Source organism: Piliocolobus tephrosceles, chromosome 21 (assembly GCF_002776525.5).
Source record: "Piliocolobus tephrosceles isolate RC106 chromosome 21, ASM277652v3, whole genome shotgun sequence".
In the NCBI taxonomy this organism is placed as follows: Eukaryota; Metazoa; Chordata; class Mammalia; order Primates; family Cercopithecidae; genus Piliocolobus; species Piliocolobus tephrosceles.
In genome coordinates, this window is record NC_045454.1 from 50,430,649 (window position 1) to 50,445,146 (window position 14,498).

General features: G+C 50.8%; 1 protein-coding gene across 1 annotated transcript in view; it reads right to left on the reverse strand.

Annotated features, from left to right (window-relative positions):
- The window catches only part of TMPRSS9 (transmembrane serine protease 9), a 41,538-nt gene extending 28,611 nt beyond the window's left edge, over window positions 1-12,927 (reverse strand). The window contains exons 1-6 of the mRNA XM_026449493.2: window positions 12,786-12,927; window positions 8,089-8,216; window positions 4,317-4,384; window positions 3,996-4,171; window positions 2,346-2,387; window positions 1,196-1,313 (exon numbers count right to left, since the gene is read on the reverse strand). Of these exons, the coding sequence (XP_026305278.1) occupies window positions 1,196-1,313; window positions 2,346-2,387; window positions 3,996-4,171; window positions 4,317-4,384; window positions 8,089-8,216; window positions 12,786-12,927 (674 nt within the window). The remainder of the gene's footprint in view (window positions 1-1,195; window positions 1,314-2,345; window positions 2,388-3,995; window positions 4,172-4,316; window positions 4,385-8,088; window positions 8,217-12,785) is intronic.
- Between the last annotated feature and the right edge of the window lie 1,571 nt (window positions 12,928-14,498).

Here is a 14,498-nt window from a genome sequence, read left to right on the forward strand (position 1 = left end):
TTTTTTTTTTTTTTTTGAGACGGATTCTTGTTCTGTCACCCAGGCTGGAGTGCAGTGGTGCGATCTCGGCTCACTGCAAGCTCTGCCTCCTGGGTTCACGCCATTCTCCTGCCTCAGCCTCCCGAATAGCTGGGACTACAGGCACACACCACCATGCCTGTAATTTTTGTTGTAGTTTTTAGTAGAGACAGTGTTTCACCGTGTTAGCTAGGATGGTCTCGATCTCCTGACCTCATGATCCACCCACCTCGGCCTCCCAAAGTGCTGGGATCACAAGCATGAGCCACTGTGCCTGGCCGGCCTTTATTTTATATAGCTTTTTAATCAATTTATTGATTCATTTTATTTTATTCTTTCAGCTTCTCTCCTTCTGTTTGGATATTGATTTATTTTAGATAGACAATGATTTCAAATGAATTAAGCTTTTCCTCTTCCTTCCCAATACTTAAACTGCTGTCCTTACCTTATTACATGGGCTAGCATTGCTAGAAAAATGTTGGCTACTCTTCCAGCATTTTATTTTATTTATTTTTGAGACAGGGTCTCACTCTGTTATCCAGGCTGGACAGTGCAGTAGCGCAATCATAGCTTACCGCAGCCTCAATCTCCTGGGCTCAAGCGATCCTTCCACCTCAGCCTCCTGAGTAGCTGGGACCACAGGCACACACCACCACACTGGCTATTTTTTTTTTTCTTTTAGTAGAGATGGGGGTCTCACTATGTTGTCCAGGCTGGTCTCAAATTCCTGGCGTCAAGTGATTCTCCTGCCTTGGCCTCCCAAAGTGCTGGAATTACAGGTGTGAGCCACCATGCCCAGCTAATCTCTTCCAGCATTTTACCTGTCTCTTTCCATTGCTCAAATCCCTGTGGCCACATCCCACTACTTACAGGACAGAGCTCCAGTTCCTGGTATTCAAGACTTCCCAGGCTTTGGCCAGAACCTCTGTTTTCAGCCTGATATCTTCTCCCTCTTCTCCCCAGGCTTCTCCCCATCACACACCTGCACTTCTCCTTTTCTCTGCTGTTTGCTCACATTTCTCCCCATACCATGGGTGCCCCTTTCTGTTCTCTGTCCAGCCCCCACAAATGTCAGGCCTGTGTGCCGGAGTGACGTAAGCACAGTGACCAGAGACCAGAGCCAGCAGCTGACCCTGGAAAAGGGAAAGGGCCCAGAGACCAGGCCAGACAGGCAGACTGACCACAGTGCACCTCATCGGACCCATCGGAGCAGTCCTCCTGGTCGTCACACTCCGGGTTCACCTTGGTCACACACTGGCTGTTCTGGCAGGAAAAGGAGTTCCCTGGACAGCGGCCTGAGGACAGAAAAGAATGAACTTTCTGACCTCATGCTACATCTCCTGGTTGCAGTAAAGCACCACTCTACATTTAGTACCCCCAGGGTATGAAAACACGGAAACTCTCTCCTTTTTTTCCTTTTCTTTTGTTTTTGTTTTTGTCTTTGAGATAGGTCTAGCTCTGTCACCCAAGCTGGAGTGTAGTGGTGCGATCACAGCTTACTGCAACCTCTAACTCCAGGTTCAAGCAATCCTCCCGCCTTAGCCTCCTGAGTACTTGGGACCACAGGTGCATGCCACCAGGCCAGACTATTTATTTTATTTTTTTTATTTATTATTTTTTGAGATGTAGTTTCACTCTGTTGCCCAGGCTGGAGTGCAATGGTGTGATCTCAGTTCACCGCAGCCTCTGTCTCCTGGGTTCAAGCGATCCTCCTTCCTCAGCCTCCCAAGTACCTGAGTGTACAGGCAATATGCCACTATGCCCAGCTAATTTTTATTACTTTTTTAAAATAATTTTTAAAATTGTTTTTGGCTTTTGAGACAGAGTCTTGCTCTGTCTCCCAGGCTGGAGTGCAGTGTGATCTTGGCTCACTGCAAGCTCTGCCTCCCGGGTTCATGCCATTCTCCTGTCTCAGTCTCCCTAGTAGCTGGGACTACAGGCGCCCACCAGCACACCTGGTTAATTTTTTTTTGTATTTTTTAGTAGAGACGGGGTTTCACCGTGTTAGCCAGGATGGTCTCGATCTCCTGATCTTGTGATCTGCCCACCTCGGCCTCCCAAAGTGCTGGGATTACAGGCGTGATCCACCGCGCCCGGCCTTAATTACTATTTTTGTAGAGATAGGGTCTCGCTATGTTGCCCAGGCTGGTCTCAAACTCCTGGCCTCAAGTGGTCCTCCTGCCTCAGCCTCCCAAAGTGCTGGGATGACAGGTATGAGCCGCCGTGCCTGGCCTTGTTGCAGAGATTCTTTCACTTCCTTGAAAGGAATCTTAGGAAACCTCTGTCAGTAACTACAATCAGAGAAAAGGCCAGAGAGAAAAACATACCTGATTTTAAGTCTCTTTCTGCCATGGGTCCCTTATGTCTTCCTGCAACAAAACAGAGAAGATAGAAGCTCACTGAATAAGCGGTCAAACCCTCTAAACATGTCCTATTGGCTGAGTGCACTGGTTCACACCTGTAATCCCAGCACTTTGGGAGGCCGAGGCGGGCAGATCACTTGAGGTCAGGAGTTCAAGATCAGCCTCACCAACATGGTGAAACCCCATCTCTACTAAAAATACAAAAATTAGCTGGGTGTGGTGCCAGACATCTGTAATCACAGGTGCTTGGGAGGCTGAGGCAGGAGAATCACTTGAACCCAGGAGGCGGAGGCTGCAGTGAGTTGAGATCGCGCTACTGCACTCCAGCCTGGGCGACAGAGCAAGACTCCATCTCAAAAAAAAAAAAAAAGAAAGAAAGAAAACTTCCCATTGCAGACAGGTGGTGGAGTAAAGTAAGTAGCTGCCCTGTCCACCCCAGAGTCACTTAAATTCTACCTTCAGTCCATGAGGATGAAATCCACTTCAACACCGATTCTCAGTCCCACTAGGCCCATGGAGAGCACTTACTAGCCACAGGGTTCGGGCAGCCACCAAACTGCACGGGGCCTGGAACCTCCCTATCGCCAAGGGAAGTTCTGTGAACGCTGGAGCAGAGGTTATTAAGGCCTCAACCAGCATGTTACGGTTGGTGGGGAGGGAACTACAAATGTCCTGCGTGTCAAGGTCAAGGTGACTAATCTTTTTTTTTTTTTTTTTTTTTTTTAAGACAGAGTCTCGCTGTGTCGCCCAGGCTGGAGTGCAGTGGTGCGGTCTCGGCTCCCTGCAACCTCCACCCCACCAGGTTCAAGCAATTCTTTTGCCTCAGACTCCCGAGTAGCTGGGATTACAAGCGCCCACCACTGCGCCTGGCTAATTTCTGTATTTTTAGTAGAGATGGGGTTTTACCATCTTGGCCAGGCTAGTCTTGAACTCCTGACCTTGTGATCCACCCGCCTCGGCCTCCCAAAGTGCTGGGATTACAGGCATGAGCCACCGCGCCCGGCAACAAATGGTCTGAACTTGCATCTGACTCTCCAGTCATGACCTGCTGCACTGTACAATCTTTTACTTTTTAAAACCACTGCACTCCAACCTGGGCAACAGAGTAAGACCCTGTCTCAAAAAAAAAAAAAAAAAAGAAAAGATTTACACTCTCTTTACAGAACAAGATGGCTGACCCCTGGTCCACACCATTAAGGCAAAGGCAATGTCAGTTTTTACGTTTGTTTGCTTTTGAGATGAAGTTTCACTCTTTTTTCCCAGGCTGGAGTGCAATGGCACGATCTCAGCTCACTGCAACCTCCACCTCCCGGGTTCAAGCGATTCTCCTGCCTCAGGAGAATTCCGTGTAGCTGGGATGACAGGTCCACGCCACCATGCTCAACTAATCTTTGTATTTTTCGTAGAGACGGAGTTTCACCATATTGGCCAGTCTGGTCTCAACTCCTGACCTCAAGTGATGCGCCTGCCTTGGCTTCCCAAAGTGCTGGGATTACAGGCGTGAGCCACCGAGCCCGGCCAGTTTGTTTTCTTTTTATGGGAAGGGGTGATGATCAAAATGTAACGTCCTCCAGCCTCCTTGTGATGGGGTTTCGGTCTCGGCTGCCCACTCACCTGTGAGCTCGGCCGACACAATCGTGCCATAGGCAGCCACGGAGATGCCGCGCTCTCGCAGCCTTGCCTGGATCCCTCTCTGCAACAGCTCCTCCTCCAGGCCCAGGCTCAGCGTCTGGACGGGTCGCAGCAGAAAGTGCAACTGGAAATGTACGAGGACACTGGAGTTCCCATCCCTACAGGTATGGAGGAGAGACCCTTGGAGAGGGAGGGACTCCTCCCTGCTGGAATCTTCTAGAATTTTCCAAACTTTTCTGGAGTCCTCCAGAAACTCCCAGATGTCCACCAAGTTTCCGTCACCCAATGGAAGCTTCAACTCACCTGTAATTCAGCACCGTGCAACCCACGCAGCTTGCCTCTAACTCTGTCTTCTGAAAACTACTTACAAACTGCAATAGAAACAAGAACGGCGAATGCTGAGACCCACAGCATGGGCACCCTGCCACTGCAGAGGCCTGTTGGTGTTGCAGGGAGCTGGAGAAGGGGTTGGTTTCATGGGAAAGCATTTCCTTTTATTTATTGTTTTAAATTTTAAAATTATTCACGCCTGTAATCCCAGCACTTTGGGAGACCAAGGAGGGAGGATCACAAGGTCAGGAGTTTGAGACCAGCCTGGCCAACATGGTGAAACCCCATCTCTACTAAAAATACAAAAAATTAGCTGGGAGTGGCGGTGGGCGCGGCGGTGGCCGCCTGCAGTCCCAGTTCCTCGGGAGGCTGAGGCAGGAGAATGGCATGAACTCGGGAGGCGGAGCTTGCAGTGAGCCAAGATTGCACCACTGCACTCCAGCCCGGGCAACAGAACGAGACTCTATCCCCCCTCAAAAAAATTAAATTTTTATTTGTATGTATGTACGTATTTATTTAAGACGGCGTCTTGCTCTATCGCCCAGGCTGGAGTACAGTAGTGCAATCTCCACTCACCGCAACATCCGTCTCCCAGGTCCAAGCGATTCTGCAGCCTCAGCCTCCCAAGTAGCTGGGATTACAGGTGCCTGCCACCATGCCCAGCTAATTTTTTGTATTTTTAGTAGAAATGGGGTTTCACTATGTTGGCCAGGCTGGTCTCAAACTCCTGACCTCATGATCCGCCTGCCTCGGCCTCCCACAGTGCTAGAATTATAGTTGTGAGCCACCACACCCAGACTTAAGTTTTATTTTTAATTTTTTTATTGTTGTTATTATTATTTTGGGGGAGTGTTGCTCTGCCGCCTGGGGTGGAGTACAATGGCACAATCTTGGCTCACTGCAACTTCCGTCTCCCAGATTCAAGCAATTCTCCTGCCTCAGCCTCCCAAGTAGCTGGGATTACAGGCACACACTACCACACCTGGCTAATTTTTGTGTTTTTAGTAATGATGGGATTTTGCCATGTTGGTCAGGCTTGTCTCGAATTCCTGACCTCAGGTGATCCACCTGCCTCGGCCTCCCGAAGTGCTGGGATTACAAATGTGAGGCACCCACACCGTGCCCGCCTGGAGCGCTCTTTTTAATACATGATTGCTGATGTGGCCACACGTCTGTTTCTTTTTTTTTTTTTTTTTTTGAAGCGGGGGTCCCCCTCTGTCGCCCAGGCTGGAGTGCAGTGGCCGGATCTCAGCTCACTGCAAGCTCCACCTCCTGGGTTTACGCCATTCTCCTGCCTCAGCCTCCAGGTAGCTGGGACTACAGGTGCCCGCCACCGCGCCCGGCTAGTTTTTTTTGTATTTTTTTAGTAGAGACGGGGTTTCACCATGTTAGCCAGGATGGTCTCAATCTCCTGACCTCGTTCGGCCTCCCAAAGTGCTGGGATTACAGGCTTGAGCCACCGTGCCCGGCCACGTCTGTTTCTCTTAGAATAAAATGGAAAACTTTTTTTTTTTTCCATTGAGATATAATTTGCTGTGTCCAGTGTCTGAGCCTGGCTCCTTTTCCTGGCTGAATCATATTCCAGTGTGTGGTTGGCTACGCTGTGTTTACCCGTTCATCCGTTCATGGTATCTGAGTTTCCACCATTACGTGTTATGAGCCATGCTGCCGTGAACATCCACACACGGGCTTTCGTGTGGACATACATTTTTTGTTTGGTTTGGGTTTTTTGAGACGGAGTCTCACTCTGTCGCCCAGGTGGGAGTGCAGTGGTGCAATCTCAGCTCACGGCAATCTCAGCCTCCCAGGTTCAAGCGATTCTCCTGCCTCAGCCTCCCAAGTAGCTGGGATTACAGGCGTGTGCCACCGTGCCTGGCTAATTTTTGTATTTTTAGTAGAGACGGGGTTTCACCATGTTGGCCAGGCTGGTGTCGATCTCCTGACCTCGTGATCCACCCACCTCGGTCTCCCAAAGTGCTGGGATGACAGGCTTGAGCCACCACGCCCGGCCTGGACATATCTGTTGACTTCTCTTGGGTAGACCCTCAGCAGTGGAACTGTGGATCACATGGTCACTATGTGTAACCATTTGAGGAGCTGCCAGCCTATTTTCTATGCAGCTGCACTACTGGTTTTTGTTTGTTTGTTTGTTTGTTTTTGAGATGGAGTTTCGCTCTTGTTGCCCAGGCTGGAGTGCAGTGGTACAATCTTGGCTCACCGCAACCTCCACCTCCTGGGTTCAAGCGATTCTCCTGCCTCGGCCTCCCGAGTAGCTGGGATTACAGGCATGCGCCACCACGCCTGGCTAATTTTGTATTTTTAGTAGAGATGGGGTTTCTCCATGTTGGCCAGGCTAGTCTCAAATTCCTGACCTCAGGTGATTCGCCTGTCTCGGCCTCCCAAAGTGCTGGGATGACAGGCCTGAGCCGCTGTACCCGGCATACATCACTGTATTATTTTTTCCCTTTTCCTGCTTTCCAGGAATGCCTCATTTTACGTTCCTCCACGCTGGGTGTGGTGGCTCACACCTGTCATCCCAGCACTTTGGGAGGCCGAGACAGGCGAATCACCTGAGGTCAGGAATTTGAGACTAGCCTGGCCAACATGGAGAAACCCCATCTCTACTAAAAATATGAAAATTAGCTAGGTTTGGTGGTGGGTGCCTGTAACCCTGGCTACTCAGGAGGCTGAGACAGGAGAATCGCTTGAACCCGGGAGGCGGAGGTGGCAGTGAACCAAGGTCGCACTACTGCACTTCAGCCTGGGCGACAGAGCGAGACTCCGTCTCAAAAAAATAAAATAAAATACATTCCCCCAGCTATGCATGAGGGCTCTGATTCCCCTTTAGAATAAAATATAAAACTCTAAATGTGGAGGGCCGGGCATGGTGGCTCATGCCTGTAATCCCAGCACTTTGGGAGGCCATGGCGGGAGGATCATTTGAGGTCAGGAGTTCGAGACCATCCTGGCCAACATGATGAAACCCCGTCTCTACTAAAAACACAAAAATCAGCTGGACATGGTGGCGTGCACCTGTAATCCCAGCTACCTGGGAGGCTGAGGCAGGAGAATCACTTGAACCTGGGCAGCAGGGGTTACACTGAGCCGAGATCACTCCACTGTACTCCAACCTGGGCAACAGAGTGAGACTCCATCAAAAAAAAAAAAAAAAAGTCTAGGCTGGGCGCGGTGGCTCAAGCCTGTAATCCCAGCACTTTGGGAGGCCAAGATGGGCAGATCACGAGGTCAGGAGATAGAGACCATCCTCGCTAACACAGTGAAACCCCGTCTCTACTAAAAAAATACAAAAAACTAGCCGGGCGAGGTGGCGGGCACCTGTAGTCCCAGCTACTCCGGAGGCTGAGGCAGGAGAATGGCGTAAACCCGGGAGGCGGACCTTGCAGTGAGCTGAGATCCGGCCACTGCACTCCAGCCTGGGCGACAGAGCGAGACTCCGTCTCAACAACAACAACAAAAAAAAACAAAACAAAAAATGCCTCTAAATGTTGCCTAAAATCCCATGTGAGCCTGTCCTCAGTGGATACAGCTCTGCCTTGCAGGTATCTGCCTTGACCACCTGGCCTCGTCCTGCCCCCTCCCCCATGGCCTGGCCTCCCAGTCTCACAGCCTCCACCTCAGCCTCCTTGCCTCCGGCCTGCCTCCCTGCCACATGGAAAGCAGCTCCAGGTCAAAGCCCTGGCCACCCGCTCTTCCTCCCTGGCCCCCAAACACAGACCACCCTCACCAGTGCCTCCAGGGTGGGCGTCAGTGTGCGGTGATAGTCCGAGGCCTCCCGCCGCAAACTGCTGGCCCACCGGATTCCCCGCAGCTCGGCCGTGTGGTCCACGTGGACGCCCTGTGTAGAGAGGAAGGCTGGGGACGAGACCAGGGCCCATGAGAGAGCCCACCTTTGGGGGCTCAGGCCTCCACTGAGCTGCCGCCCGGGACCCACCCTGTCTGCGCCCACACACCCTGGTGGTCACTCCCGACTTGCAGTGGGGTGGCCAACGCCCCTGTGGCTGCCCTGAATAGCTACTCACAGGGCTCTCCCTCAATTCCCAAAAGCATTCTGGTTTGGAGCTGAATTCTACAGCCACCTCCCCCGGAGGTTCCCAGGTACAGTACAAGGTGGATGAGAGCCAAGTCAGCCCCGGACGCCCGCACGTTTTCCTCGAAGGCAGGAAGAGGTCCTGCTTGTGCCTGTCCCCCATGTCGTGCCTGGCCCAGGATCTGAGCTGACTTCAGGGAGTAACCGCTGGAATGGCATCAGGAGATGGTGAAATGACAGATCCCACCTCCTGCTGCAGGGACATGAGCACAGCCAGAGGCTATCAGGACTCTCCGGCCACAGTCCCATGAGGTCATCTTTAGAAACCACTGGTTTGTTTGTTTTGAGACAGAGTTTTGCTCTTGTTGCCCAGGCTGGAGTGCAGTGGTGCGATCTCAGCTCACTGCAACCTCCGCCTCCCGGGTTCAAGCGATTCTCCTGCCTCAGCCTCCCGAGTAGTGCCTGGGACTACAGGCATGTACCACCATGCCCAGCTAATGTTGGTATTTTTAGTAGAGACAGGGTTTCTCCATGTTGGTCAGGCTGGTCTTGAACTCCTGACCTTGGATGATCCGCCAGCCTTGGCTTCTCAAAGTGCTGGGATTACAGGCATGAGCCACTGCGCCCAACCTTGTTTGTTTTGAGATAGGATCTCGCTCTGTCGCCCAGGCTGGAGTGCAGTGGTGTGATCTGGGCTCACTGCAACCTCTGTCTCCCGGGTTCAAGCAATCCTCCTGCCTCAGCCTCCTGAGTAGCTGGGATTACAGGTGTGCACCACCGCACTTGGCTAGTTTTTTTGCATTTTTAGTAGAGACTGGGTTTCACCATGTTGGCCAGGCTGGTCTGGAATTCCTGACCTCAGGGGATCCACCCACCTCAGCCTCACAAAGTGCTGAGATTACAGATGTGAGCCACTGTACCCAGCCTTAATTTTTGTATTTTTAGTAGAGATGAGGTTTCTCCATGTTGGCCAGGCTGGTCTGGAACTCCTGACCTCAGGTGATCTGCCTTCCTCGGCCTCCCAAAGTGCTAGGATGACAGGCGGTAGCCCCTGCGCCGGGCAGAGAGCACTGGTTTTTAGCCGTTGCCTATGTTGTGCCCAAAATACAAAGTATAGCAAAAATAATGTCATAAAAAAATTCCTATGCTGAGTCAAGCAGCAGAAAAAATTCTAAATACAAACTACAAGAGTAACCACAGAAACCATGAGAGCACGAGTTTTGGTCAAAAATACGTTAAAACTACCAGAAGGCCAGGCGCGGTGGCTCAAGCCTGTAATCCCAGAACTTTGGGAGGCCGAGACGGGCGGATCACGAGGTCAGGAGATCGAGACCATCCTGGCTAACACGGTGAAACCCCGTCTCTACCAAAAAAATACAAAAAACTAGCCGGGCGAGGTGGCGGGCGCCTGTAGTCCCAGATACTCGGGAGGCTGAGGCGTGGGAATGGCGTAAACCTGGGAGGCGGAGCTTGCAGTGAGCTGAGATCTGGCCACTGCACTCCAGCCTGGGCGACAGAGCGAGACTCCGTCTCAAAAAAAAACTACCAGAAGTGCACACCAACCAAAAAAAAAAAGAGGCCATAATTACAACATTTAAAAGATTCAAATAGCAACCACGTAATCTGCGAAAGCTGGGCCCCAGTTCCGATTATCCTAAATGGATAGATATGCTAGATGGCTATTTACATAGTCAAATATTCAGTAGATAGAATATTCTGAACCAATTCTAAAAACGGTATGTTTTCTCGTTCAAGAAACTAAAAATAAAGAAACACGAGCACGCTGGTGGGTGGACTGAATTGCCCCGCCTGTGTCCCAACCTCACTCTGTAAGTCTCCACTCTGAAACAACTGCAGATTCAGGAAGTTGCAGAAATAGTTCAGAATGTCCCCCGCTCTCCACTCAGCCTCTCCTGACATCTCCAGCTAAAACGGTGAGCTGTTCTGGAAGGGCTGAATTCTCATTTTTATTTTATTTATTTATTTATTTTTTTGAGACAGAGTCTCACTCTGTCGCCCGGGCTGGAGTGCAGTGGCCAGATCTCGGCTCACTGCAAGCTCCGCCTCCCGGGTTCACGCCATTCTCCTGCCTCAGCCTCCCGAGTAGCTGGGACTACAGGCGCCCACTACCTCGCCCGGCTAGTTTTTTGTATTTTTTAGTAGAGACGGGGTTTCACAGTGTTAGCCAGGATGGTCTCGATCTCCTGACCTCGTGATCCGCCCGTCTCGGCCTCCCAAAGTGCTGGGATTACAGGCTAATTTTTTGGATTTTTAGTAAAAATGGGATTTCACCATGTTGGCCAGGCTAGTCTCGAACTCCTGACCTCATGTGATCCACCCGCCTCGGCCTTCCAAAGTGCTGGGATTACAGGCGTGAGACACCGCGGCCGTCTATTTTTTATTTTTTATCAGAGTGTCACTCTGTCTCCCAAGCTGGAGTGCAGTGCTGTGATTATAGCTCACCGCAGGCTCAAACTGCTGGGCTCAAGCAATCCTCTCTCCTCAGTCTCCTGAGTAGCAGGGACTACAGACACGTACAACCACTCATTTTCATTTAAAACATTTTAAAATTTTAATTTTAAATACTTCTTGTTTTTATTATTTAATTTTTTGTGGAGACAGGGTCTCACTATGTTGCCCAGGCTGCTCTCGGACTCCTGGGCTCAGGTGATCCTCCTGCCTCCACCTCCCAGAGTGCTGGGATTATAGGTGTGAGACATCGCACCCGGCCTTAAGTGGTTCTTAAAAGACTTCCAGCACTGGCCAACATGGCAAAACCTCGTCTCTACTAAAAATACAAAAATTACCTGGGCACGGTGGCGCGCCTGTAATCTCAGCTACCTGGTAGGCTGAGGCAGGAGAATTGCTTGAACCCGGGTGGTGGAGGTTGCGGTGAGCTGAGATAGTGCCACTGCGCTCTGTCACGCCTGGGAGACAGAGAATGAGACTCCATCTCAAAACAAAACAAAACAAAACAGACTTCTTGTGGTTTCAGGGGGGTCCTGATGGGAATTATATCCATCCGTTTTTCCCAAAATGTATTTGTTAGAATGTAGATGAGAAACTGTGCCCTGCCCCTGCCTCTTACTAGTGTGAGGACGCGCACACACACACACACATCCATACACACATGCAGACACACACATGCATGCACACACAAACGCATGCCGATGAACACGTGTGCACCATGCACACCCTCATGCACACCCTCATGCACACACAAATACACTCACAGGAGGAACCCAAATTATGTTGCACTTGGTGCCCATGACCACTAGAGGGCCTCAGTCAAACGTGTCTGGCTCTGGGAGTTTGAGAAGTTCCACAAATATTAAAAAAAAAAAAAATTAGGAGGATTCTCAAAGGATCGCCAACTTACTATTTTGCCACACAAGAGCATTTCTCCACAAATTACTGTTTATTATAATCATTTAAATGTTAAAACTAACTTTTTTTTTTTTTAAGGTAGAGTTGCTCTGTCACCCAGGCTGAAATGCAAGGGCATGATCTTGGCTCACTGCAACCTCTGCCTTCTGGGTTCAAGCAATTCTCCTGCCTCAGCCTCCCAAGTAGCTGGGATTACAGGCATGTACCACCATGCCCAGCTCTCCCCTCCCCTCTCCTCCCCTCCCCTCTTTCTCCTTTTTTTGTATTTTTAGCAGAGATGGGGTTTCACCATGTTGGTCAGGCTGGTCTGGAACTCCTGACTTCATGATCTGCTCATCTTGGCCTCCCAAAATGTTGAGATTACAGGTGTGAGCCACTGCGCCTGGCCTTATTTTTTATTATTCTTTTGTGAGATAGGGTCTCACTGTCACCCAGGCTGGAGTGCAGTGGTGCGATCTCAGCTCACTGCAACCTCTGCCTCCCGGGTTCAAGTGATTCTCCTGCCTCAGCCTCCTGAGCAGCTGGGACTACAGGCGCCAGCACGCCTGGGTAATTTTTTGTATTTTCTGTAGAGGCAGGGTTTTATCATGTTGTCCAGACTGGTCTCAAACTCCTGGGCTCCGATGGTCCTTCTGCCTCAGCCTCCCAAAGTGCTGGGATTACAGGCGGGAGCCACCATGCCCAACCCAATTGCTCAGTTTTATAAAAATCCTTTTGGGTATTTTGCTGATTTGCCAAAATTTAAAACAAGATCATTTCCCTGTCTGTGTTTCTCTGTCATCCCAGCTGTGAAAACTTCCTTTGGGAGCTTCTTTAGCTGGGAAAACTGACGCATGCACAACTCACCCACTCCACTCCGCGCCCACCCGCCTGACCTAGGGCAGCCTTCATTTCCACGCCTAGACACTGCCTTTTAATTCTAAGATGGTCATGGAGACACCATCAAGTCACTTCCTGTGCACACGTCCCCTTGTTTTGTGAACCCAGCCAATCCCATAGTCACTTACCCAAAAGGACTCCCAGGGTGAGGATGACAAGGCTGGTGGCCACCACACCAATGGTGGCCGCTCGACAGCATGCAGCGTCTGGAGTGGGGATTTCCTTGGTTGTCCTGGGCACAAGGTGTACGTCAGCCACGGGAGACTCCATGGCTCAGAGACACGCAGACAGCGAGCTGGATGCCACACAGCAAGACAGAAACATGGGGTCAAAGGCTGAAGGTACTTCTCTTCCCATAAGCAAGGGTTGCAACTATGCTCTTAAAAATGGCCGGGTGTGGTGGCTTATGCCTGTAATCCCAGCACTTTGGGAGGCTGAGGTGGGCGGATCATTTGAGGTCAGGAGTTCCAGACCAGCCCGGCCATGGTGAAACCCCATCTCTACTAAAAATACAAAATTAGCCAGGCATGTTAGTGCACGCCAGTAATCTCAGTTACTTGGGAGGCTGAGGCAGGAGAATCACTTGAACCCGGGAGGAAGAGGCTGCAGTGAACCGAGATCATGCTACTGCACTCCAGCCTGGGTGACAGAGCGAGACTCCGCTTCCAAAAAAAAAAAGAAGACCAGATGCTCATGCCTGTAATCCCAACACTTTGGGAGGCCGAAGTGGGTGAATCACTTAAGGTCAAGAGTTTGAGACCAGCCTGGCCAACATAGTGAAACCCTGTCTCTACTAAAAATACAAAAAATTGGTCAGGCATTATGGTGCGCGCCTGTAATCCCAGCTACTCAGGAGGCTGAGGCAGGAGAATCGCTTGAACCCAGGAGGCAAAGGTTGCAGTGAGCTGAGATTGTGCCACTGCACTCCAGCCTGGTGACAGAGCAAGACTGTCTCAAAAAAACAAAAAACCAAAAAGGTGGAAAGTGACTGCTGGCTGGGCCACTGCGTGAGGGTGAGGGGTTCCCGTGGGTCGCTGGGGTCCATTGCTAGAAAGAATAAGTCTGAGGTTCCCATAGCTGCTGTAAAAAAGGACCCCACACTTGGGGGCTTAGAGGAACACTGAGTTATTGGCCAGGCATGGTGGCTCACACCTGTAATCCTAGCATTTTGGGAGGCTGAGACAGGAGGATTGCTTGAGCCCAAGAGGTGGAGGCTGCAGTGAGCTGTGATTGTGCCATTGTACTCCAGCCTGGGTGACAGAGCCAGACCCCGTCTCAAAAAATTAGAAAATGGGATACTGATTTATTATCTCACAGTTCTGAAAGTCAGAAGCTTGAGATCCATCTTACAGGGCTCATCAAGCTGTAGGCAGGCCTGGGCCCCCCTGGGGGCTTGGGAGAATCCGTTTCCCACCTTTCCCAGCGTCTAGAGGCTCAGAGCCCCTTCCTCCCCCTTCACAGCCACAGTGCAGCCTCTTCCAGTCTCTGACTCTCACCCTCTTGCCTTTTTTTTTTTTTTTTTTTTTTTTGAGACAGGGTCTTTCTCTGTTGCCCAGGCTAGAGTGCAGTGGTGTGATCACAGCTCACTGCAGCCTCCACCTCCTGGGCTCAAGCGATCCTCCCACCTCAGCCTCCTAGTAGCTAGGACCACAGGTGTGTGCCACTACGCCCAGCTAATTTTTTTTTTTTTGTAGAGAGGGAGTCTTCCTATGTTGCCAGGCTGGTCTCAAACTCCTGACCTCACGCGATCCTCCCATCTCAGCCTCCCAAAGCACCGGGATTACAGGCGTGAGCCACCGCACCCAGCCTGAGTGCCATCTTTCAAAGGGAGGAGAATCAAA